Source organism: Electrophorus electricus, chromosome 10, assembly GCF_041902795.1.
Source record: "Electrophorus electricus isolate QZ-2024a chromosome 10, ASM4190279v1, whole genome shotgun sequence".
NCBI classification, from domain to species: domain Eukaryota; kingdom Metazoa; phylum Chordata; class Actinopteri; order Gymnotiformes; family Gymnotidae; genus Electrophorus; species Electrophorus electricus.
Genome location: NC_137506.1, coordinates 3,460,255 through 3,486,167, shown reverse-complemented (window position 1 = coordinate 3,486,167; position 25,913 = coordinate 3,460,255). Strand labels below are relative to the sequence as shown.

Sequence of the window (25,913 nt, the reverse complement as noted above, 5' to 3'; positions counted from 1 at the left end):
GTATATATACATTTGTACACGGTTGGAAATAGTTTTAAAGCGCAGAAGTAGCCGAGTAGTTAGGTCGACGCCAATTTACTTGTAACCGCGTTTTCTCATTTGTTTATATGATTATGGAGGTAGAGGAAGGATTGTGTGTTTATTTTTCCTGTTCATATCGTTAGGCAAGTTATCTGCCTTTAAAGCTTAGTCATTTGCTAAGTATTGCCCGTGGTTTTCAAGTGCTTACTGAGCAATTTCCTGTATCTCTAGTTTCTTGCGTTTTTCTGGTTTTGGTTATTGGTCTTTTGGATTTCGCCTGGTTATTTAGTAATCCCTGGTTTCGGTCATCTCTTCGGCTCTCCTCTGCTCCCCGACTCCTGCTTTCGGCTTCTGCTACCTTTTTTTTTTTTTTTTTTTTGGTAATTTAAACGTTTTTCTACCCCGCCAGTGTCGGTCTCATCTCGTAGCCTAGGGCTGTACGTGTGCTAACCGTGACCCTGTGCGCTGTTAAAAATACAATCGTCCTTAGACTTCTGACGAGTTTCATGTCCTCTTTTTTTCGCCATGACAATGTCAGAGTCGCTGTTGTGTAACAGGATATAGAGCGAAATCTCTCAGAAATGGGGAACTTAGACCGGAACAAGAATATGAATCAGAAAACTAGAAAATGCAGTCGAGAAGGTAGTGGGGTGAATAGATTACTGTCCCCAAATAAGTCTCCCTTCTTTCACTAAGGAAGCAGAAGTAAATCATGCTCTCCATATGACATTTCATCTTACATATATATATATATTTGTTTCTCATAAGATGGTCTGAACTAAATCCAAGGTCGCTAATCATGCTGGAAGGGCAACATGCCGTTCACACTGGAAGAACAGCATAACCTAGGTTTACATTTGGCCCACAGGGAATAATATGTGCTATTGCAATATGCTGCTGTTCTGAAGAGAACATATTGCAATATACGTTTTTTTTTATATACCATGCAACCTTCTGTATTACTTAACTGTAAGGTCAGAGCATCACATTTGAAGACAAAGAAAGCATGAAAAATATTTCCTTTTCCTTTGCTGGAGTTGGCTGAATGGCTGTTTGTCCAACTCTGCTTATCACACACAGATTGTCCAAAATTTGCTTCCTGTAAGAATATTCCAGTTGGTTTTGAACCAAATACCTGAGAGGACTTCGAAATGCAGCCATGATCAGAATGTGTGGTTGAAAAGTCCACTTTATCAACACTGTACTCTTCACTGTTTAATCAAACCAAGAATCCAGAGTGATTGTTTGAGAAGCATGTGCACACCACTGAGCCAGCAGGAACGTCTGTTTCAGGATAGCACAAGGTCTCTTTAAGCTTGGCTCGGGTGTGTGGTTGACTGCACATTTCTAAAAAACTACCTCAGGTGGGAAATGCAGCAAATGCAGTTGCTCTAAATATAACAAGGAATTTGCATGCAGTCTACACAATAAAAAAAGTTTATTAGCATTATAGAAGAACAACTTCTCACTGTCACATTTCATGCAGGATCTAATGATTGAAAACTCAATCTGTCTGGAAAGGCTTTTTATGAATATACAAAAACATATGTAAATTGTAAAACCAAATTTATAAAGCAAAATGATTTATATAGCTTATTTAACTCAGCATTAAATTTAAAGAAAGATAACACGAGTCTGTATGCGAAGAAATCTGAGACGGAATTGCAGAGCTGCTTCACCTGCTAGCTGGCAACAAAGAACAGACTGGACTACTCATAATTACAGCTGAATTCAGAATTTGGTTTTTCGCTGTTTCTGAAACATTATTTTAATTTCATATGTAGTTTCACTGTATGACAAAATCACTGTTGGTCACTGTAGTGGACAGGGCCTGCAGAAGAAGGCAGCACAAAGAAAGCTGCTTTATCAGTGGCTTTATCTGTGTGGTTTGCATTCTGCATTTCGTGTTACCATGCGTATAGTGCTGTGCTATAATAATATGCTGAGACTTTACAAAGGCTTTGCAGTATATTAGATTCAGTAGAATGACAGTAAACCTGACGTGAATTGAAATACATCAGCTACTTAAAGACAGAAAACGGGGATCTTCACAATGCCAAACAAAGAAAACCAGTTTACAATGTGCTAAATTCCTTTTGTTTGACCGTTAAAATGTACTGATGCTGTAAGCTCTTAAATCTTACCTCAGTTAAACATGTTAACCGCCTGGCAGACACCCAACTTCTCACACACAGCACATACGCTGTACAAGGCGATTACTTACACACACAAACACACACTCCACACGGAAAGCTATTTAAAACGCAAATGCAACTCTCAAACATCAGTATCTTTTTAAAGGCAGATAACAATTTTGAAAATAGTTCTGGTAAGATGCTATAAAGTCTATAAAGTATAGCGCTCATATTCTGCTTCTCCCAGCTGCCAGAACTGCTAAGACCTGTGTGTCTAATCTTGTATTGTCCATAGTGAGAATGGCCAAAGCTAACTAACAGTGTGTACTCTGTGTTCTACCCCTAGAACAGGAACTGTTTTTTCTCTCTTTAGTGTTTCCATTAGACCACACCTACCTGAGTTTGCAAGTGATCAAGCAATGAGTTAAAGTGTGTTACAAACTAAAACTGGTCTGTTGTTTACACAGATTATACATTGTTAGAGTTTAGTAGCTAATCTCTTCACCATGGACAATGTAAGCTCTGGAAAGAAGACAAAGTCTCAGTCTTACTAACAGCCGTCTGAGAGTATAACAAATTAATCTAATCACTCTAATGTGCATATCAGTCTGCTCTACTCATTCGGACATCTACTGCTGTTTATCAACAGTAACGTGAACAAGAGCAAAATATTGCTCACAAACAAATTTACCCATACATCTGGCCACGCTTTCTGTTTTCCAGTGAGTTGGAGTTTGCTTTATGTTCTGTTACATGTAAAGTTTGGAAACAAAACTTCAGCCTATTCCTGCACTCAGGCACCTTAAATTATAACTACAAAACAGGGTGGGGGCAGAGAGAGAGAAAGAAAGAGAGAGAGAAGGAGAGCTCATCAGAAGTGATTAGCATCTCTCCAGCTAGTGTGAGCACAGATACAGACTGGGCAGACGATAGCAGGACAGCTATATAGTCTCTCCTGTCATAGGTCTTATATTCTTATATTGCTTTTCTAATTATTATTATTAATATTATTATTATTGTTATTATAGTAGTAGTAGGCCAATTTGTTGTTCTGTTTTTGTATTGTTATACTACTGTATCTCATTTGGAGTCATTGTTCACTTTAATAGATATACATCAATAACAACATTAAAAGACAAGCCATAAACACATTTAGTTAATCTGCTAACAAAATTACTCAAGAGTCATTATTGTTTAACCCTGGGCCCAACAGGAGTGTGCGATTTGCCTCCGAGACGCCTCCTAGATAAGGCATTTAGACGCAGGGTCAGATTTCTTGTAATCTGACAACGACAAGAAACTGCATTGTGGCCCTGGATTCTGCGCCCCAAACCCCTACGAGCCCAGCCTGCTTTGAGTCACCTCATCATAATAAAAAGCACATTTCCCCTGCTAGACTTATGTTTGCCTAACCCAGAGCCACGAAAAGCATCTGTATAGGCAACAAGGTTTTTTTTCCCCAACTTATGAACTCGTTTTACTACTTATCGAGTTAACCACAACAATGGCCACGGCGGAAAAAAAAGATCGCCAGATTTTTGGGAATACGTTTTTAGTAGAGACTAGTAGTCTAGATGTCCCTTTAATACAATTTATCATCTTCCAGGAAAATTGTCTGATTTCAAGGAGACCCTCAAAGCTGACCTGATTTTCATCGTACGTCCTTCAGGGAGGTAACCTACGTAGGCAACAAATCCAGCGAAATTAGCTCCATTTATAGATTACAGACCAACTTCGGTTTCGTCTAGAAATTGGGTTACTTTAAAATCGACCTTACCGTCGTGGCCTAGGTAAAAAGTTCAGCGTTTCAACACCTGGCTTATCTGCGGCGCGCCAGTCATGTGGCTGCCACTAAAGCGACATCTGTCGGGGTTCTACCAGTCAGGATTTGGTTCGTGCAACAGGATGTAATGTGCGACTTCCACTGTCGGTTTTTGTCGGTAAGTTTCTTGAAAAGTTTGGATTATATACATACGTTCACGTGTTCTGGGCTTTATTCTTGTGGTACAGGACTGGACTCTGTTAAGTTTCCACGTTTTGGTGTTTTATTATACGTTACGTGGGAGAGTTTAACATCTGTTCCTCTTAAGTAGCGACTGTTATTTAACCAACATAACTCAGTCGTACCGGTCAGCAAAATACGCCCCTTGTTTTAGCATTTAATATCCTTAACTCACAAACGCCAGACTCGGCGTTTATTTCGGAGTATGTTGGCCTCGGCGCGTCACTTTTTGTGTGGGTTTTATATTTTTTGTAGTCAAGTTTCGTTTTCTGGCTACCTAGCGTCACCTACCCAGCTAGCCGGCGTGTGGTCGAGGTCGCCGAGGTGGGCAAAGTTATTTTCCTCCTTCGTTAAGTCGCAGTTATGTTCGCGTTTTCACGGAGTTTGTCGAAAACGCGTTTCGTCGTTGTAATTGTGTGAGGGGAGTTTGCAGTTGGGCATTTCAGTCCCAACCGGAAAGCCATGCTCATGCGTTTGGAAGGGATAGCTAGACACCTGGCTGCGATTCCTGTGGACAGATTGTTAGCGTTACAGAAGTAATGAAACCAATATACAACGTTTAGTTTCGCTTGTTTTATTCATTTTCATCGTAAGATCTGTATTTGTCGTATAACTATTGAGTTGGTGGTTTAAAGGTAGCCCATTCTCCTACCGTCCATGTTCAACGGCTCACAGCCTTCTTGAACACGTTCTGCACAGCGCCTTCATTTTAGTCCGTGTGTGTGCTTTGTTAAATAGTGTTGACTATTTAACTACTTATTTATGTATTCGTCTTGTAAAGGATATTTTCAGCTCGTCAGACTTTTGCCTGACGATTTGAAACACTGCGGAGGCATGAACACTTAGGATACACACATATTCGGGTAGTGAGTTGCTATGTCACTGTCGGCACAGGCTACTTTGACCTCACCCACTTATTCGTACTCTCATTTCTTAGTAAACCACCTGTTGTGAGAGTTGTGAGAGGTTAGAGACGTTTTTGTTTGTTTGTTTGTTTGTTTCGTGTTGGTGTACGCCTACTTATACTAAGTTCCTTTTTAACTACCACGATTTTGGCGCTATATATTTTTGTCAGGTTAACTTTTAAACTCGTTACTTATAACGAGTTTCACCTTCATTTAGTTGACTAAACCTGGCATGTCCATAAATGTTGAAAGTTGCTGTGGGTTGATTTGTCACTGGAATGGGTGACTCTACTAAGGGAGCACAGATTACACACACACACACACACACACACACACACACACACACACACACACACACGGACTCTTGACTATAAATTGGAAACCCAGTACAGGGAGTGGGGTTTTGCTCTAATAGAGCAATATGAAAGGGGACCAACCCCCCAGCAACAGAGGTGGGAGTAGATACTGTGACTCTAATGCTGTTTTGTTTCTTTCATATTTTCAGTAACCTTTAACATGTTTCCTTAGGTAACTCAGTTATCTTTCTTTTGAGATTCCTAAAGTTTGTGTAAAATGCAGATGAATCTTAGGCTTGGATTGAATATTTGTTTTGTGGAGCACAGGCAGGTACAGTGAATCGCTTACTCCACTTAGCCAATTTTATACATGGTAATCTTGCTCATTTTGATTTATGACCTGTTTCACATGGAAGTTGGTTTACTCCATTTTTCAAAGACACAAACTTATTCACATCAGTTTGGCCATGTGGCGAGAAAAATGAAAATCTTTTTCATTCTTTATTGCTCTGATGCTTCTCACTATACATCTCAGCCAAATAATCGCTTTCGTATCATGCTAAAGTTTTTTTTTTTGCCTTTGCTCATGTCTTTTTAATGTTTTGAACTGGCTTCCTCAGAAACAAATTATTAAATAGTATGTTTTTCCAGACACGGGTAAAGACCTGTCTTGGCCAAAATTGCATTGACATTGTGATTCACTGTTAAATCCCTTCACACATGACCCAGATGAAACCGGATTCTGTGGTCTGCTCTAATGTGTCTGAACCGTGGGGGCAGGTTTAACCCTCAGGCCTGTGGCGTGGTGGACCCCTGGTGTAGCGCTCTATGTGACTTCACGGTTTCAACCACGAAATTCCACATGGCACCAGTACAAGTTTGTCTCCCTTTGCATAAGCAAGGGAAATGCCACTGACGTCTAGTCCAAGAAATTCTCTCTCCATCACATGCCTGCATGTGCATACTGGGGTGTGCTTTCATGGGGCAGACACACTTCTGAAATGTTGACTGGGCTGAAGTGAGTATTATCTGTTCCTCTTGAGATCTTTGTGTAGGTTTGTACAGAGATTTGTGAAGGCTGAAATTGGGTACAACAATTACTTTTACATTTATGGCATTTAGCTGACACTTTTATCCAAAGAGACTTGCAGTTTTGACTGAGTACAGCTTGAGCAATTGAGGGTTCAGGGTCTTGCTCAGGGGCCCAAAAACTTGGCTGTGGTGGGGCTTGAGCAACCAGCAACCTTCCAATTACAAGTCAAGTTTCTTCACCACTGCGCTACCACTGCACTGAACATACAGCATTTGTTAGGCCACATGTCGATTGTAAATCGGTTCAACATCGTTCAGCAGAGATTTCTGTGACTTGATGGGGCCCTATTTAGCTGTGCTATTTAAAACTGGAAATGCTTGATAATGAAGCAGCATGAATTCTGCTAATTGATGCTTGAAATGCTCTAATTGCAGCAAATGGCCTACTTACAGGGAAAGCCCCAAATCATGAGGTCTTTTATGTGCTTTGAGCAGGAGGCTAAATTGTTTTGTATAACATTTTCTAATAATAATAATTTCTCCTGTGCAGTACTGGGGATTTTGACTGGAATACAGTACTGCAGGTTTGTTTGTTTTTTAATAAACATGTACAAGAATTTTTATTTAGTACACAAACAAACAATATATAGAGGGAAAGGGGTCAGCTTGAATGACTGTTCATCTTTTGGTGGCAGGTATGGGATTACACTTAGGTGCGTCTCAAGCCAAGTTAAATAGTTTTCAAAATAGGTTCCAGGTATATTTTTAAAACATCTCATGTATTTTGTCTAATAGCAATTCTCTGCTCATTAAGTTTCTTTTGTTTCCTGTTTTGAGCTATAATCGTTTTGGCTGTAGCAAAAAAACAACAACCAAAGAACAGTTTCTACATGGACAGGATTTATACTAGTGATTCATCTTCCAAAATTCAGGAAAAAAAGGACAAAATTTGTCCTATGTAAGGATAAGTTAATATATTTACAATTGCTTTTCAAAAAGGTTGAATCAAAGTACAGTCCAAAATACCATGTCATCCAAAGCATTTGACGTACAGTGAGAACAAACCCTTTTCTTTAAATTTAATGCAGGTAGTCAGAGTTAAATAAGATATATAAATAACTTTGCTTTGTAAATTTAGTTTTACAATTTACATATGTTTTTGTATATTCATAAAAAGCCTTTCCAGACAGATTGAGTTGCATATCTAAATCCTCTTCCTATGTAATGGGGGCACAAACAAAATCTTATTAACAGCCAGAAATTAAAATGGGGAATCTTGTTTTTTATCAGTGCCATTTTGTGGACCAAGTATTTGTGAAAGAGAGAGATTTTCATTATATGACTTTTTGGGCATTACTTTAAAAAAAAAAAATGTATTGGTTGTACCAGGCTCTGTAGGGTTCACTTTTATGAAGAGCTGAAGTATTGAAATAAATAGGCTTAACTTGGTAGGAAAGCTCAGTTTAAGAGAAGAATAGTTTTTAACACATCTATGAAATATGTATCCATCTGTGAATTTATTTTGCTTTAAATCTAGCTTTTTGTTTGCACAAATGGTGTAAGCATTCTTGATTGTTAGCCTGTGCCTGTGTCAAATCAGGCCACTTGTGAAAGTGATTGATTAATATTTGCTTGAAGGGTTCAATTGTTTTATTGCACTATATACTTGCTGCCACATCTCAGCCAAATCTTCTGATGCAGTTTAATTCAGCTTTTTCTTGTTCTAAAAACTAGCGCGGAACCGTCTATAGCCAGTTGTTCAGACATCTACTTGTTAATAGCTATAGTAAAGTACTATACATTTAAAGTACTACACATTAAGACTTTGCTTTCACAAGAAACTATTAATCAACGACTTTCATAAATGAGCAATACATTGATTGCCCACCAATTTTCATTCATCTTGTTCTATAAGGAAAACCACACAGTACAAAGACCCCAAATAAATAATCAAAATAGCCTTTTATAGTAGTGCCATTAAAGTTGGCCATCACTATTTAGTCAAGGCAACCTTCTAATTTTTCCATTTCATTTCTTTCATTAGTGTGAAAGGTTTTTCTTCTTCCAACAATTTGTTTGGTGAACTGGTCATTTGTACCAAACAGGGTAAATTTCAGTTCTTTTCCCCTGTTTCGAATCCATTCTTTTTGCATGTAATATACAAACTTGGCTACCATGGGGCCTGGGACATTTTCATTTGCTGGTTTCCCAAGTTCTTGCGATTCAGGTTCTTGCGGTTGTAATTTCAGACTGCAGTGCAGTTTCAGCATTGTCTTTGGGATTCTCTTTAGTGACGCCAGTGAAAAACAATATTATCCCACATACTGTGATAGAGCAGCGCCAACATTTTGTTTCTTTGAAAGTCATTGTTTTCATTTTCTAAGCTGCCTACAGTGACCTGTAGCTGAGTACCAGCTGATATCATAATTTCTATTTCTGAACCTCCTCAATCAGTTTATGACTAGTAATTGACCCTTGTCATTATCGTTTCAATATCACTTTTTAAAGTGTCCAAGTCAAATATAGTTAGTTTTCCATTAATTGCCAGATGAGTCATAATTCACTTGAATTGTTTGAGGTGCTGTCATATGAGAGAAGGGTGTTTGGTTTCTTCCCGCCCCCACCAATGGAAGGACTGATGAGGTGTGGAGTTGTTCAAACTGCTTGGTCCAGAGCAGGCACCAGTGATGCCAGAATGGAAGAAAATCTAGTGTATTTCAGACCACTTGTAAAGCCATCACTCTGGGAAATTCTCAAATGAAGTTGGATATCGGGGCCTTTTAAACTGCCTGAAATAAATGTCACGACAATAAGGTCTTATAATTCTGTGGAAGCTCTCCACCACGTGCAGACATCCGCCATATGGGTTGGCTTTCAATGAGTGCCCTGCTACAGGTTGGTTTCTAATCTCAGTTGCATACTAGGCATGCCTTTTAAGTCTAAATGCATTACTGCCACTTGGCTATTAGTCTGGGTGCAGTGTTGTGTACAGGCTTTTAATGCATACCATTTTACGGGTTGGTATGTGTCGTGGTAGGGTTGTGCGGGTGTGTTTTTTGTTTTTTGGCTGTGCACAGCACTATTGGTTGGGTTCTTGTGGTTCAGGTGGCAAACTGGTGCTTTCTCTTGTCGTTTCTCTGAAGAGTGACTTGTCGGCTCCTGAGATGGCACTTCCCAGCACTGGGATGTGAGTGCACATGGCCCTGGAATGTAGATTACAATCCTGAAGCTCCTTGCCTGAGGTCAGCATAACTCGAATATCATTCCATATAGAAATTCCTAGCAGTATTTCAACAGTTGCTTTAGGCACTGGGCGTGTGGGGTGTATCTACAGTATACCTCTGCTGTGTGTGGGTGTGGGTGTGGGATTTCGGAATGGTATGGGAAGTGGGTCTGTTTGCTAGGTCTAGTATTTTTGTAATGGTCATTTGCAGTGCTGCTGGAGCGTTGCTGATCAATTTGTGCAGCCTTGTGAAGCCTTGCAGTACAGGGCATGTTTGTTTATGTTGCTACATTAGTGAGATTATAGTATGCTTTTTAACACACAAGAACATTCAGTGGCAAGTAGTTGATGATTGGCAACATAATTACTAAAATGTTGTTGAATCATTTGGGAGCTGTGAAACCCTACAGAATTCTTCTCTGGGATGTGAGATTGGTCAGAATGTTGTTGCCAACTGTACAAGAATAGTAGTAGTAGTAGTAGTAGTACAGGTTTAGTAATAGTATAGTGAAGGCCAGTATTGCAAATTGATTAGCAAACTATATCTGTTATTGTATGTATCTCTTCTGGATTTTTTGTTTACTGTAATCATTTTGTATGTTTCTTAAACAGGTTTCTTTTTAATCTGCATAGTGCAGCTTATATATTCTTACTTTTACACAATTAATGTTAAATGTTCATCTTTGGTACATCACTGGGGAAGGACCAAGGCTACACACAATGGAATGAAAACAGCAAATTGTTTAATGTTTGATGTTCAGCAACAGTGTGAGCAGAACAGTGTAGGTGTGATATTAGTTCACGGTGATGCCTGGACGTCTTTTAGCTTTAATGTCTTGTAGTTTTGCTTTGCTAGAGCAATACCAGGATTTTTTTTGTGAGTTGATAATGTCCTTAGAGTTTTATTTTGTTTAATCTTCTTTGTTTCATCAATTTTAAATCATTTAATGTAATTGTGCAACTGTTTCATTTTGTTTCTGATGTCCTTGCTAAATTTAAAACATTTGTCATTGAGTGTTTATCAGTGATTTTCTTGATATTATTGCTGGTTGTTGGTGGTACCTAGACTAGACCTCTGTGTGTTTTATTTTGATATGGAATACTATGTAAACAGTATCCAAGCAGCAGATTAATGCTGGGGTTGGTCTCATTGATTGATTGTCTCACAGCGCCAGTAGACATTACATGACGAGCTGCTACAGTCCGACTGTTTTTCAAACAAAGAAGCTTGTGCGATGGCTGACCGTTTCACCTTTAAAAAATGTTTTTTTTGCTTGGATCAGCTGTAAAAAAACAAAAACAAAAAAACCCACCTAATTTATAAATTAATATGAACTTATTTATTGAACTAATTTATTGATTTATTTATAATTCATGCAAATTTTATAAACTTTCAGTTTTATTTATTGCTGAGGTTTCACAAAACAAAGAAACAAAGATTTTTTTTAAAAAGTCTTTACACAAATCAAGGAAAAAGGAGGGGTAAAAAAGATCAGCTGGAGACCCCAACCTCGTGGCAGTGTTTCACGTAACGGGGACCAGGAAGAACCTTTACAGTATTGTAGTACAAGAAATGGTCTCTGAAAGGTCTGGTCTTGCCATGTTTTCTAACTTTTATTGACAGAACCGCTAACAGTGTACCATGAACTTTATCTTCTCAAGTCTTAAAGGGAGACTTTTCCTTATCGAGTGAGGGTAAGTTTGGGGGGGGGGGGTGGTTGCTTTTTGCAGCTTAAAAGGATCAGGCATCTCGCAAAATCTGATTTGTGGGCAGGCAATTGAACACATTCAGGTATTACTCCAAACATTGCTGTAAGAGGTGAGTTCATGGGTTGGCCCTGGACATCTAATATTGTAGCCAACATGGAAGTCCAGAAAGAATATAATGAACAAAATCAAAACATTTGGTATATATTGGCATTGTCCTGCTGGTACCTGTAGTTGATGTCTTGATAAATACTAGACAACTTGAGCTTAGTCCAGTATATTCTGTGAGGTTTACACTGGATAAGCCCATGTGTTGCACATACAGAGGAAGAATGCAACCAGTGTAGAATAGTGTTTCAAAGAGCATCGGATGACTCTACAGCCAGATTCTCAGCCCACAGTGTTTGAGTCATGTTGAGAGTGGTGAGATCACACAAGTTTAAGATAATGAAAGGAAATGGTTTTAAACCAGGACAGACTTTAGAGAGCATCTATAGGAGACTGGTGTGAAGCGTATGGAAAATCCACACGAAAATCACATGCTGGGGCGGAAAACTTTCAAAACTCGAAATAATATGAATAAACAACTTGGCAAGCTGTTGAAATGAAGCAAAATGTATGTCCTTGAACGAATCCAGTATATGCCATGTAGCACTCCTGGCCCAAATTCTAAAAATTCCTTCCTGCATGGAAGGGGGGACCAGAGGATTATTTTTGAAAGGGTGGGAATAATGAGGGTATCCGTATGCCAAAAAGCTTAAGATCCTGAACCTAAATGTGGGGGAGAGAGGGGAGCGCAGCATTAATTTGGCATTAAAAGCAGTCGTTTTGATGAAGAATGTTACTGAGAGGCCATCTGGTCCTGACATTTACTGCTTTGCAGGGTCATCCCTGCATTAAAAAGCATAAGGTTCAGAAAGCTCACCCTCCATTAGAGCGTCTTTGTTTGTTAACTGGGTCGTCTACTGGGCACGCCCATATTGTGACGTACACTAGAGCTCTTTGAGCTGGTCGTTGATTATTTGAACATCATTAGTAATGCCAGTTGGGGTGTTTATTTGCGGATCATTAATTGGTAGGAGGAGGACTTTTAAGCTGGTGCGCTAGAAGTTTGTCAGGTTTGCCGCCAAATTCATCTTATGAATATTTTTAGATTTTAGTAAAATACCATCAGCGTCTTTGGAAGCTTAGCATAAGGAATTTTTATCTATATATAATATTTCGTTTTTATATAAGTGGTTGGATGATTACAAGGAGAGGAAACGTAGTCAGAACTGAGGGACTCCAAAAAGGCAACATGGTAGATGTTGAGGTTGGCTACAAGTACCCTGGAATGCCACAGGCAAATGGCAATCATGAAGATGCCACAAGAAAAGCAGCTACAGCCACATACCTACACGGAACGAGTCAAATCCTGAGAAGTCGGCTAAATGGGAGGAACAAGATCTGGGCCATCATGATGACTATCAGATACCCCGCTGGCGTAATCAGCTGGCCAAAGGAGGAGATGGAAGGCACTGATATCAAGACAAGGAAACTCCTCATAATGCATGGAGGGTTTGATCCCAAATCCAGCACCCTTGAGCCTATGCACTAAGCGGAAGAAGGGTGGCTGAGGATAACTGAGCATCGGTGCCACTATCCAGGATGAAACATCAAAGGTCCAGGAGTTCGCCAGGTGCTTAGTAAGTACCCCCAGACAGCAGAAACCCGAGGAAGATGGGAATGAAGAGGAGCAGAACCCATCATCCCCTACGCTGTATGTACCACCGGCAAATGGTGGAAGTGGCTGATGTAGAGAAATCCTACCAATGGCTGGAAAAAGCTGGATTAAAGGACAGCACAGAGGCACTAATCATGGCAGCACAGGGATAAGTTCTGAATACAATATCAATAGAGGCTGGACTCTACCATGCCAGGCAGGACCCCAGATACAGACTGTACAAAGATGCCCCTGAGACAATCCAGCACATAACAGCAGGATGCAAGATGCTAGTAGGCAGCGCGTACATGGAACACCGTAACCAAATGGCTGGAATAGTTTACAGAAACATCTGTGATCTGCAGGGGCTGGAATTTCTGAGGTCAAAGTGGGAAACGCGCCCGAAGGTGATGGAGAATGACCGAGCTAAGAGCCTATGGGACTTCCAGGTCCAGACTGACAAAATAGTAATGGCTAACCAACCGGACATCGCAGTGATGGACAAAGAGCAGTAGAGGGCCGTATTGATTGATAGATGTGGAAATCTCAAGTGATTGCCACAATAGGACCAAGGATTGCGTATTTTGTTAAGCTTTACTGGAGAATTTAAACCTTTTACATTCCAATTGGGGAAAGTGAGAGGGTGTGTATTCAAAGTAACTGAGCTAGACGTTTGAGAAAATTGGAACACAAAGTATTCATCAAATAAGGTCCTATAAATGACGCAAGATAATTGAGAATGCTAACCAGGAGAGGATTGAATGTTGTTACATAAACAAAATCAATGCACTTTGTTAAAGGTATGAAAACATAAACGGAGACGCACGAAAACTCCACGTCCCGCCCACCACTGCATCATCCCAAACGCGATGCATGTAAATCCAGGAGGCACCAATCCGAGATGTAAAATGTTTTACTGCATACATTAAATGTATTGCTATCTAAACCTACCCTTTATAAAGGTAGCCATCCACCGATGATGAAGGGATTCCAAAGTCCACTTGGAGCCCCACAAGCAAGTTATACCACTTTTCCTTTCAGACACGATAAGCTGAAGGTGCCGATCATGGAAGGCTGCGGTTTATCAAAGAAGTATTCACCATTAGGGTGTGCGATCGTCCCAAAACTAGGCTGCATTACCCTGTAACTGGCCATTAATGCTAGCATATTCTGCTTTTTTTTTTCTTTTTTTTTTTTTTTGCTTTGCACTGGCGGCTATAAATTCCAGAGAAATATGAACCCTGTTCCCTTGTAAGAGAGGAGGCTGTGTTCGCTGGTTTGTTGGGGATACAAACTTGTTTGGCAACGAATGGGTGAGGGTGGCGTGCACAGTGAGCCTGAGCTTTTATTGGCTTATTCAGGACAAGACAAGTATCTCTTGGAGCAACTGAGATGAAATTCGGTTGGCTGCGCACCTTCTAGTCCACCTCAAATTCACACAAGGCATATATTCCATCAGGATCTACTCTCAAGGTCCTCACATTTCATCTCGAGGGTGGTCACCTGCGTGCTACGTTTGGGGACCTCAGAGTTCAAATCTCTGCAGAATACAGTTCTCAAGCTCTGTTAGCCACTGGTGGTGAGTCCATAGTCGCTCGCCCAGAGGAAATGGAAGAGGGAGGTTGCAATTTTGCTTCCAGAGAACTGACTCAAATGTGCAACCATTGAATTTATCTCGTCATAGATGTCCTTATTTTTAGTGGTCATGGTTTCTGTGAATGCTCTGAGGTTCAGCTGAGTGATTAAATGAGCCCTGTGGAGGGTTTAGCGTATTTTGGTGAGTAGCAGGCATTTTAAAACCATATTGGCTTATCATGGGGCTTTCTGTGAGCCTGCTTGGTTTTTCTTTTGATTGACCATTTTGGAGAGAACTTCCCATCTCCCACAGCCTAATAACCTTATATGGCAAATTCTGCTTATAAAAAAAGTAGAATATTGAAATAAAATGTCTGAAACTGTAGCACAACTGACTACTTGGTCATCCAGTACTCTGTGTACAGTTCTCTTGATCTGTGTACAGACCTCTGTACTTTCACTTATCTTTGGTGTTTGTGAGCAGTTAATTCTGTTACTCAGTTCAGGATTAGTTTATCGTGCACCTTGGACTCAAATCTTATTAAACTTTCTAAGACGTTAACGGTTTGGATTTGATGTTTCTAAACGATTCAGTCATTTCTCTCTCTCTCTCACACTTTTTTATGGTTATACAACATCTATCTTCCATTCTTTGAAACTGAGTGATAAATATTTAATCTTTGGGTAAGAGGGACTGGGTTAGAAAACGCTCAGTCTCTGCTGGACTCGTTTACTTTTAAACTGAGCCATGCTTTTCCAGCAGACTTCTCTGTGCTCCGATCCACACTGCTGTGCTGCACGTGTGCTGGCCCGCCCTAACCGTGCCGCTCCTCAACACTGGCTAGAAGGACGGAGCGTGCCGGAGCGTTTTCTCCGCAGCAGGGGCGGCGCTCTGGTCTCTAGACCCCTGAAAGTGAATTGGCCACGTTTATAACGGCGAATTAAGGCTTCCATCTTTTCTTCCCTCCAGCTACACCACCTTCGGCTCCCTCGTGTTTCGTTTTGAAGTAACTCCAGCACAGATTCGAGACCAGCCAAAGAGGCCATTGAGCATCGCGCTCTGCTGGCAGGGTGCTGACAAACGAAGCAGTCAAGCCCCAAAAAACAAACCAGTCAAGTCCACTGTTTCTGTTCTTACTTTTTTTTCAGTTGATCTCCTTCATAGGGTTCAACATTCAAAGTAGAAGAGCACATTTTAAAAAAATAACATTTTCACAATAGCCTGTTAGTCCAGCACGGAATTGGCACAGAATATTGCCTCCATTTGCGTTTATAGCATTTGGCAGACAAGTGATTTACATAGTTAACAGTATAACAGTAAGTGTGTGCCCTGAGAATTAAGCCCATGACTTTGTTACGAGCACCTTGTTCTACCTGCTCCAACAAGTTACTCACTTTTACTGCATTTGGCAGCAGAGTGACAGAATATTTATGGTCCGTTGGGGTTGGTGCGGCATGCATATGGAAATTGTAGGTTTTTTTGGTTATTCTAATGCATCAGCCTTTTTGTCGCATTTGTGATCACTTAAAAAAAACAACAAAAAAAAACAAAAAACCCAGCAGTGCAAAAAGACAGAATACAAAAATAAATTGTACAACACAATACTGTAAATTAAACAGCCATTAAGCACAGAGCAATAGACTACCCAGTAATCAATGGGTAATGAGGTACTACTGTACGTACATTATTTTTAGTGCACATTGATGGTAATAAAGCTTAGCAGCTTTAGCATAGTCATAAATGTAGACGGTATGTACAGAGTAAAGTGAGCAAAGTGTAATTGCGATGTGACTGGGTCCTCTAGGTAGTGCAATAGATCTGAGAAATGGGCCGAGGCAACATTTTCAGTTTCAATGTGTAAGCCCGTTCGGTAGACGTGTTCATCGGTCTGACAGCCTGCGGAAAGAAACTCCTAGCTAGACTTGGTCTGGATGGTTCGTATCCTACACCCAGATGGAGGGGATATAAACGGTCCGTGCTGAGCGAGATCCTGTTTCCACCGCCACACGGCGGATGTCCAGGGAGTGCGCAGCGCGCGTGCCGTTCTGAGGTCCTCGCTGGTCGCATTTGTCTCACTGGTTTGTGGTTGCATGTTGCCCTCGCAGGACATCAGCCTCCTCGGTGTCCTCCAAAAGCCCCATGACTTTAGCAGCGTCAGTAACCCGGCGATGACGGTGCTGTGATGATCGGCGAGACAGTTGTAGATGAACAGGCTGCGCAACAGAGGACATGACACACACCCCTGGGGGGAGTCTGGGGTGCAGAGAACAGGGGAACAGAGTGCAAACAAAAACCCCTGACTCCACAACCCGTGACTGCATGATATCTCTTATATCTATTAGAAAATGTTTATCTGTTCTTTCTCATAGAAGCCCCCCCCCCGCAAAGGATGTGTGCGGGTGCACGAAATATATTATGAGTCGTTTTGTGGCGGCTGCAGCTGTTTGAGAAATGTGTATTTGGCGTTTGGCAGAGAATAAAAGTTCTCTAGAGCCTAAATATTTATCTGAAGTTTGGCACTTGCTTTTGTTGGAGTCCTCGATGTTCTAACTTGCAGTCAAACATTAGTCCAAGTCAATTATCATGTGGAATTACACGTTTTCTGCTGTGTGCAACTCTCCAAATTACTATTTTAATTTTAAAAAGGAAGCTAACATTTTATTCATGCAGTTGACTTACTTTATGTAACCTTTCCATGCTTCACATTCAGCTCAGAGGTCAGACCAACCATAAAGATTTCTGAGAGACAGTGGAAGAACTTTGAGGGGAAAATCTTATACTTTTAGTGTATTTAATAAACCTCAGTAATCCTTATGCTTATGTAGACCCAGTGTAGTGCTGACTTTGTCCATAAAGGCACTAAAGGGATGTCAGGACATCTACACGTAGCATATACAGTTGAACCTTGACTTTTGCGTGTTTAGCTTTCGCTGATTTGATTATTCTCCAGTTTGCCATCAATAATTAAGTGGCAGTTTTGCAGCCTACTTCTGAAAATATGCAGAACAACAACAAAAAAAGGTTAGTAAGTCATAAATGCAGAAATAAAATAGATTAATAATACATGTATATAATTTATCACCATACACATACACATAAATGTATTAAAAAGTTAGTTTGTAAAAGATTTCACTGCACTAAAGAACGTTGGACAACTCTTTGTGTTAAATATGGTCAGCAGTATTAAGAGTTGAGGTTTTGGGGGTTCTATGGATTTATTTGTGGTTTTTCCACTTTTGCAGGGATCCTGTGTCCCTAACCTCTGCGAAGTGGAGGGCTGACTGCATTATGTATGCGTTATAAAGTTTTGTTGCCTCTTTGTATGGCTGTGTAAAGGTGGGGCAGGATTTTGGATGGATTTTTGGCTACTGCGTTTCATCCCTTGTTGATTCTTGTTCAGCTAGCCTCTAAAGCCAAGTCCATTGTATGTATGAAGACACAGAAGTCATGCCTGTCTGAAATAAGCCCATAATTACACAGGCTTCATTATTTTCCATTGGGAATATGATTTGGTTACTGTGTGAGTGTGTAATTCTGAACTGACCAGCTTATCTAGTTACTAATTAGTGAGCTGCCCTAATTGCTGTGACCTTGTGAGAGTCCTTGTAAGAGGTGTGTGTGTGTGTGTGTGTGTGTGTGTTAATGCACTCTGGGATTGCCCCCTCCCACCAGATTTCTGCCACAATTAGCCCCCTGCTTGTACCCCCCACTGCCACCTGTTTGAGAGTTAGGATGGGGTAAAGGCTGCTGTGATCACCTGGGCAAGCGTACACCTGGATCCTCACCTGCTGTCTCACCTGGAAGCAGGTAAGATGTCCACCCCATGTCCACACCTAGCAAGGTGTTCACGATCCATGTCCATTCTTCAGAGTTCTTAAGAGATGTGTAACTTCTGTGTTAAATTAGGATCGTGCACATGTCTTGTTCCATTAACAAATTAATCTCAGTAAATTGATTTTCACTTCCTCAAAGTAACCCAACGAGTAGACCTATAGTATCTTCACGTTTCCTCTTCCTTCACAGAAACAGTGTGAGAACTAAAGAAATGAAATTTCAGTGCAGCTGATCAACACTGACCACATTAAAATGGACAGAAACTTTATACACACACACACACACACACACACACACACACAGAGAGACAGACACTCACTCACTCACTCACTCACTCTGAATGGCCTTTCACTCCGAGGTTGCATCCTCGTCTCCAAAAAAAAATCCATTAATTTGTGTATACTGAGAGAACATGCTAACAGTTTACACTGTATCATATTTTTATTGATTCTACAAAAAAGCCCTCTTGTCTTGTTGAACCAACATGTTTGAAGGGAAATGTATAAACGTGTGTAGTAATGCACAAAAATGCTAACTTTCTGATGATGGTAAATAAATGCCAATTAAAAAACCAAGATTAAAAAATGTAACTGAATTAACTTAAACCTGTATTATAGCAGTGTAAAGGCATATTTATTTGATTTAACTGTGAGCTCTCTAGTTTGTTTTCTTTAGGCCTAATAGCCTGTTCAAACTGTTCACTTATAGCCATTATAAATTAATGTGCATTAAGTCATTAAATACTAAAATATCACCATCGGACCTTCAAAATAAATTACAAATTGGAGTGTAAAGTGGGAAAGGCTTGACTTCCAGGAAAATACCGTGGGGGGTTGCGTTCTGGTTTCTTATTGGTCAGGGTGGCATCAGTTACAAAACCACAGGCTGAGGGTCGAGCAGAACTTTGCGGTAATTATCATTTCTAATTGGGCAACAGGATGGGATTTTTCCGTGATAATACTTTGTCAGAGGGGTGGGGTTCACCCGTCTATACAGCTGTCAGTGTTTGGCGTGCCACCCTGTATCACTTTTGTTTCATGTAATGGGAAAGGGGCGTAACAATGATCATTACGTACGTTTTCAGAAACATGAGCGGCGAGGGGTAGTTATGGTTACACCTACGCCTGATCTTAGTGAGGATTCTCATGAGTCCTCCTCCCTCACAAGACTAGCGCTTGCTACATCATGTCTCTCCAAGAGCCTTCAGTCTTTTTTTTTTTTTTTTTTTTTGACGTTTTTTTTATAGGCCATTGAGCTTTTGTGTGTTTCCTGGTAAGGTGATGGGAAATGAGGTTGCTTAAATAGTTCTGTGATGGCAGGAACTGCACGGGCATCCCTGAACATTCTGGCGTTTCACTGGAGGCTGTCAGTAAGTCTCTTCCTGTCATTCGTCTTCCTTGAGGAGTTGCTAGCCTTAATACTAATGCGCTCTTAACAGACACAGATTAATTGATACTGCAGTTTTTTTTTTCCGTGTCCCTGCTATATTTCTTCAAAATGCTTTGGTGTTACTGTGACCAAATTTGATTAGTTTGATGAAATGTTGGGTGGGTAGTATGTGTAGATTACACTGGCTGCTGAGCTAAAAGGGTTGCTAGGATACAGTGGCAGCAAACAAACGCCATGACAGTGGAGATGATGTGGGTGAACAGGCGAGGAGCGACACTCATTAACCAGGCGAGGAGGAGGGGTCGTGAGCGCTAATGATGAAGCAGTAGCCCAGCGGGTTGAGAGACTAGATTTTCTTCCATTTGCCCCAAGATGGCATTTATACTGATAAATGATCCAACAGGCCACGCATCATCTTTGTAGCACCATAAAAGCTTTCGCCAATAACACAGACTGGGATCGCAATGGTGGAAAAGGGATGCTGACCGTTATCCTTTTAGTCAGAAACTAACAATGAAACTCAGTGAAATCCTAACTGATGCAGAACTAAAGTGTCTAAATCCGGAATCGTTTGACCCCTTGCACGCGCACATTTGCCCAACGAACTTTTTTTGTGTAGGCCACACTAACTGATTTTGTGGAAATAATGTGGTTTAGATAGAAACCATCTGCAAAGATGTTGTGAAATTGGCTGTAGAATTTAGTGTCCTCTGGGTTGAGTCATAACATTACTTTCCACTGGCCTACATGAATTCAAGTAATGTGTGTGTGCCTAAACGGCTCTGTTCAGAATTCATTGTGCTTCGAAGAATGCCGTACCGGGCCTTTAATTCACTTTTCATCTGAAGTCTGACTACTTGTAAATGTTTTACTGTGGTCCTTGAGACAATTTCTACTTATGGACCTTGTCTGAATAAACAGATCAAGTTAAACCTGACAATGTTCGGAGGAAAGTGTTTTTTGAGTGAGTTTGAAGGTAATATTGAAGAGCACTGATGTTGCAGGGTCAACATAAGCCTGGCAGGTCAGAAGACCCAGTGCAGTTCGCTGGTAGTGACGTCAGCGGCTGGTGATTGTGAGACGACGACACGCAGCCTGTCTGTTGTACAGGAGATCCTAAACATGTTGCAGTGTTTTGTTGGCCTTTCCGTAATACCATCCCCACACACACACACACATGAGTAACAGGAATTTGGTGAAAGGAATTTGGTCATTCCTACCAACCTTATCCGTCAAAAAATGCAGATAACTGAAAAACTCGGCAAACAGTAAAGTTTGTTCAGTAAACCTTTTAAAATGTTCTCTACACTATTGGACCATCAAAAGATAATGACTCTTTTTCAGCTAGAAATGCTTAAAAAAAACATTAAAAAATAAATGATCTACTGCTTTTACTTCATAAGCAGCTCAGATTTCAGAAGGTGCACTTGTTGAACAGTCCTGAGGTTGACCATTAACACGTACCGCGTAGTTTGTTTTAAACACTGTCTTGCACAAAGCAGGAGGCTGGACTGGATACTCCGGCAGAAACATTTACTGCTAATGGCCGTTAAAATCCGCTCCGCACACGTCCCCGTAGCCCTTCCCCCTGTACACGTACGCATGGCCCACCAGCTCTGCCCCTGCAAGTGCGCGGGCATCTGGCCCACCCCTCACTCGGGGGCAGGGCATTTCTCTGAGCTTCACTTCTGTTTTATTGAGGGCATGGCACGAGTTGGTTATGCCAGATGCCAGAACCTAAAGGCTAACCATCATGCGTGAAGTGCAGATACTTTTGACGTTACTGAGGTTGCTTGAGAGAACGATGGGGGCTTGAGGATCTCCTGGAGGAAACGGAGTGGACCAGAAACACCAGACCAGAGAATGACAAACAAACCTGTTTGTACCCTAGTCTAGCCTCTCTCTGTACATGTGGAAAAAATGTAAGATAACATGTTGGGGGGGGGGGGGGGGGGTTGGGGGAATATGGCTGCAGTGTAAATAGGGTAATTCTCCAGTTTCCCAGATCCTAGTGAATGTCTCCCCATGACCATAAAGATTCAGTCTTTTCTGGGTAGAGGTTAAGCTTTTACCTTGTAGAACAATACTGTGTGTGTTTGGGTGACCTTGGAGTGTTTGTTGTGTTTTTTTGACTGGCCTCTCTGCATCTCTGCTGCCCAGGTGGTGAACGTTGGCAACATGCATGGACCTAGGAGGAAACCGAAGGTCTTTGTGATGACGGTGATGACCATCTTCGTCTTCATTGTGGTGGAAGTCTCGAAGAATGCTGGCCAGGGCAAGAACAGCAGGAACAAGGTTGTGATCCCCACCAAGGCTTTCTGGAACAAACGGGTCCTGCACAAAGCCTTCTGGAACCAGCAACAGCAGAGACTGGACCATAAGAACAACCCCATCCTGAACGGTCCGAACCTCACATTTAGTGGTGGGCTGCTGTCCGACTGGCTGAACTACACGGGCGGACAAAACTCCTGTGAACCAGATGTCAGTGTCATGACACAAGTGAAGGACTTCAGCTCGCTCCCGGATCGCTTTAAAGACTTCCTGCTGTATATGCGATGCAGGTCGTACCCCATGGTGGTGGACCCGCCGGATATATGCAGAGGTCAGCCTTATCTCCTGCTGGCCATCAAGTCCTTGGCACCCCACTTTGACCGGCGCCAGGCCATAAGAGAATCTTGGGGTCGAGCAGGTCTCATGGAGAATAAGACCGTGGTCACCATCTTCCTCCTTGGCAATGCCGCTGTTGTGGACCACCACCCAGACCTGTCACACATGTTGCGTTATGAGAGCGCCATGCATGGAGACATTCTTCAATGGGACTACAGGGACTCCTTCTTCAACCTGACCATGAAAGAGGTGCTCTTCCTTGAGTGGTTCAACACGCGCTGTTCTGGAGCCAACTTTGTGTTCAAGGGTGACGACGATGTTTTTGTTCACACTTCAAATATTATAAAATTTCTGAAGAGTCTGTCCCAAGCCAAAGCACAGGACCTCTTTGTCGGCGACGTCATCACTAACGCTGGACCTCACAGAGACAAGAAGGTGAAGTACTTCATCCCCGAGAGCATGTTTGTGGGGACATACCCTCCGTACGCAGGCGGCGGAGGGTACCTGTACTCGGGTTACGTGGCCAAGAGGCTTCATGGAGTCACGAGTCGGGTTGCCCTCTATCCCATTGATGACGTCTACACAGGCATGTGCCTGAGGAAGCTGGGTCTTGCTCCAGAAAAGCACAAGAGTTTCCGCACCTTCGACATTGAGGAGAAGTACCGCAACAACCCATGTGCCTACAAAAGCCTGATGCTGGTCCACCCTAGAACACCACAGGAAATGATTCGAATCTGGGCGTGGCTTAATGACCCAGCCCTAAACTGTCAATAAACTCCATGAGGCCTTTAAACAAACTCAGGATTGCTAATCCACATTTTGGCAGCTTGGATCTGTTGTTGTTGTCATCGTCGTTGTTGTCGTTGTTGTTGTTGTCGTTGTTGTCGTTATTATTATTATTATTATTATTATTATTTTCTGTAAAAAGTAACTGGTTATTTTGTGCATGTTATGTCTCCTGAATCAATCAAAGGTAATGTATAGATGGTATGAACTTGTGTTTCCAAAATGATGCTAAAGTTCTCGTGTTAGATATTTACAAAAAACCCTCCTGCTCTGCGTCAGTAACGACCTTTATGCACCAGTGAATTTTGACAGTCAGCATCATGGGAAATGGTTCAGCAGGTCTGAACTTGACACTGTCAAAAAATGCCAATGAAATATGCCAACCATAGTAGCTTATCATGTAAGTATTGCTAAAAAATGTTGGGCTGTTGGTTTTTATTGCACTGCTTGTGCTGCTGGGTTTTTTCTTTATATGTATATAATTTTTATTCCCCCCCCCCCCTTTATATATATATATATATAGCATATTTAGTATGAGCCAGACTGAAGCATAATGTATAAAGAACTGTAACGACCATGAGAAAATGTAATTGTTTGATTTGTTGAAAGTAAACAGGCTCCACTGTTTGTAGTGGTAGTTACGCAGAAGGTGACCAATATAAACTGCTTTTGTTTTTGTGTGTGAGATTTTGGATGTTTGTTGTGTTGCTACTGTATGAGTTGCTGCTCCATTTATTGTTTTTCTTATTTATAGAAAAACTTCGACATGTAATAGTTACACACAAGGTAAAATTAAATGAGTGTAATTCCAGCACTGTGGCTAATCCAAAGTAAAATTATGGCAAAGTAATGGTTGCCATGAAGTGTCCATGTACGTTGTTGGTCAGATACGTTGCATGTGTTATATCCGTTATTGTTTTCGCACAAGGTTCAATTTCTCAGACTCAAAACTGTGAGTTTAATGCACCACTGATCTCACCTTTTAAACTGTTGTAACCAAAATGCTCATGCTTTTTGCTACCTTAGCCAGCTTGTCACGCAGGACAAACCCTCACGGTTGTTTTCAGAAAAGCGCAGCACTAAGATGCTTCAACTCGGTTCCTGTTCAGTATTTGTTTTCTGAGCCCCAAGTGTGGGTGCTTTAGAAATCTAATGACTCGGATATAGAAAGTTAGTGTAAGGAATATGTTCTGTTTCTAGAAGACCGCTATGGTGATCTGGAATGTTGTTCTTTTGTCCATCTGACGGAGTCATATGCCGTTCCTGATGATTCTCCTTTTCCCACTAATGGTGAAGAGAGTGGACGGTGTTTAGTAAGGCATAGCCAGCCACTCGTTCCCAGGTAGAGGGCGTGCCAGTTATAGTGACACCTGCTGGTTAGGTGTTAGAAGTTTCTCTCTCCCCTCCCCACTTGCATTGTGCGATGACACTGGATTTGTTTTTGTTTGTTTGTTTTGGGGGGGGGTTTTGGGGTTACATGGGCAGGATGGTGACTACATTAATGCACTGACAGACATTTCCAGGGTTCTACTGCTGATTTCGTCCTATCGCTGTTCTGACCGTATGCTGTTCACTGCCGGACATGAAACCAAATATTACCCATTGTGCCTGCCTGCAGTAGAGTGCTGTAAAGTGCTGTCTGTCTGAGATAATGTTTACGTGTCTAGATAAATAAGACAACAGCTCCATTTGAGCTCCCCTGCTCTTTGCAGGACACTAAAGCTCTCGACTTAAACGGCTGTTAAACTGTCGTTGGTTTTTGAGCAGTTTGAAGCCGGGCGGGTTGGGTGACCGAAGCTTAGAGAAGTGGCCAACTCAACCGAAGTTTTATCGAGTCACAAGCTTAGAATTATAGAACCAAATGAAAGTATATTGTCCCTTCTGTTGAGTGTGATTGAAGGGATTCTCCTTCACCCCCGGGAATCTCCTCATCCAAATGGAAAGACGCATCACTCGCTGTTGTAGCACACTTCGGCTGTAAAAGCAGACTTTTGTATTACTGTTCCTTTTACAAAACCATGGCTGTATGTATTAAGATATATTTTTGACCTGATTGTCAGTAATGACCCAATGCTAAGAGCAAATTGTCCTTTATGTGCCTTTCAAACAAGCATAATGAAAGTGCAGGCAAAATCTGCAGTGTTTTGTCACTTGTAAATGTAAAATATGTTAAAATTATGCTGATTTATCAGAATCACTCAGGTGTTCACTTATTGTAGCTGTAAATGCATATTGACCAAATCCAAATATTTTATGGCGTGCCACAGTACTTGCATAAATCTATTGCAAAATAAATGAATAAACTATTGTGTAGGTGAGGCTACTTGTCTAATATACATGAAAAAGTGAAGCGATGGCACCTCAGTCTGTTTGATTTAATTTCAATTGCTGAGCTTATTGTGACTTTTTTTTTTTTTTTCTCAATTATGATGCACAGTCGGATTTTGTTCATTTTTCCTCTTGATTTAAATAAAAGAAAACATTTTAATTTTAGTTTTGTAGCTTATTGGAAGCCTTATTCATGTCTTGCTGTTAATTCTGCCTCATTTTCAGTTTTGTGCTTCTGCATGCAGATGAAGGCTGTTAATAGTCAAAGACACTTTAACTGAAACCTTTTGGTAAAACGCACCACCCAAATGTACAGGACACATTCTGTACACTTATAACTGTTTATGCTGCGTCTGCAGTGCTCTGCAGG

At 41.2% G+C, this 25,913-nt stretch overlaps 1 protein-coding gene across 11 annotated transcripts; it reads left to right on the top strand.

Moving 5' to 3' along the window:
- The first annotated feature begins 3,667 nt into the window (after nt 1–3,667).
- Nucleotides 3,668–25,703, top strand: b3gnt2b (UDP-GlcNAc:betaGal beta-1,3-N-acetylglucosaminyltransferase 2b). 11 transcript variants are annotated; one of them, XM_081721591.1, is made up of 4 exons: nt 3,671–4,096; nt 17,842–17,889; nt 18,272–18,406; nt 21,983–25,703. In XM_081721591.1, exon 4 carries the CDS (start codon nt 22,001–22,003, stop codon nt 23,201–23,203), a length of 1,203 nt encoding a protein of 400 aa, XP_081577717.1. In that variant the 5' UTR covers nt 3,671–4,096; nt 17,842–17,889; nt 18,272–18,406; nt 21,983–22,000; the 3' UTR covers nt 23,204–25,703. The 11 variants fall into 11 exon arrangements, with proteins under 11 accessions (XP_081577720.1, XP_035388701.1, XP_081577717.1 ...); XM_081721590.1 differs by lacking the exon at nt 17,842–17,889 and adding an exon at nt 9,535–9,633; XM_081721592.1 differs by lacking the exon at nt 3,671–4,096 and adding an exon at nt 11,340–17,620.
- Nucleotides 25,704–25,913: the final 210 nt, after the last annotated feature.

Excerpts from the sequence above, each read along its gene's own strand:
- b3gnt2b (XM_081721587.1), top strand. The coding sequence starts at position 19,746 with ATGGCAGGAACTGCACGGGCATCCCTGAACATTCTGGCGTTTCACTGG. Across the intron at positions 19,803-21,982 it reads CGTTTCACTGGAGGCTGTCA|GTGGTGAACGTTGGCAACAT; the intron begins GTAAGTCTCTTC and ends TCTGCTGCCCAG.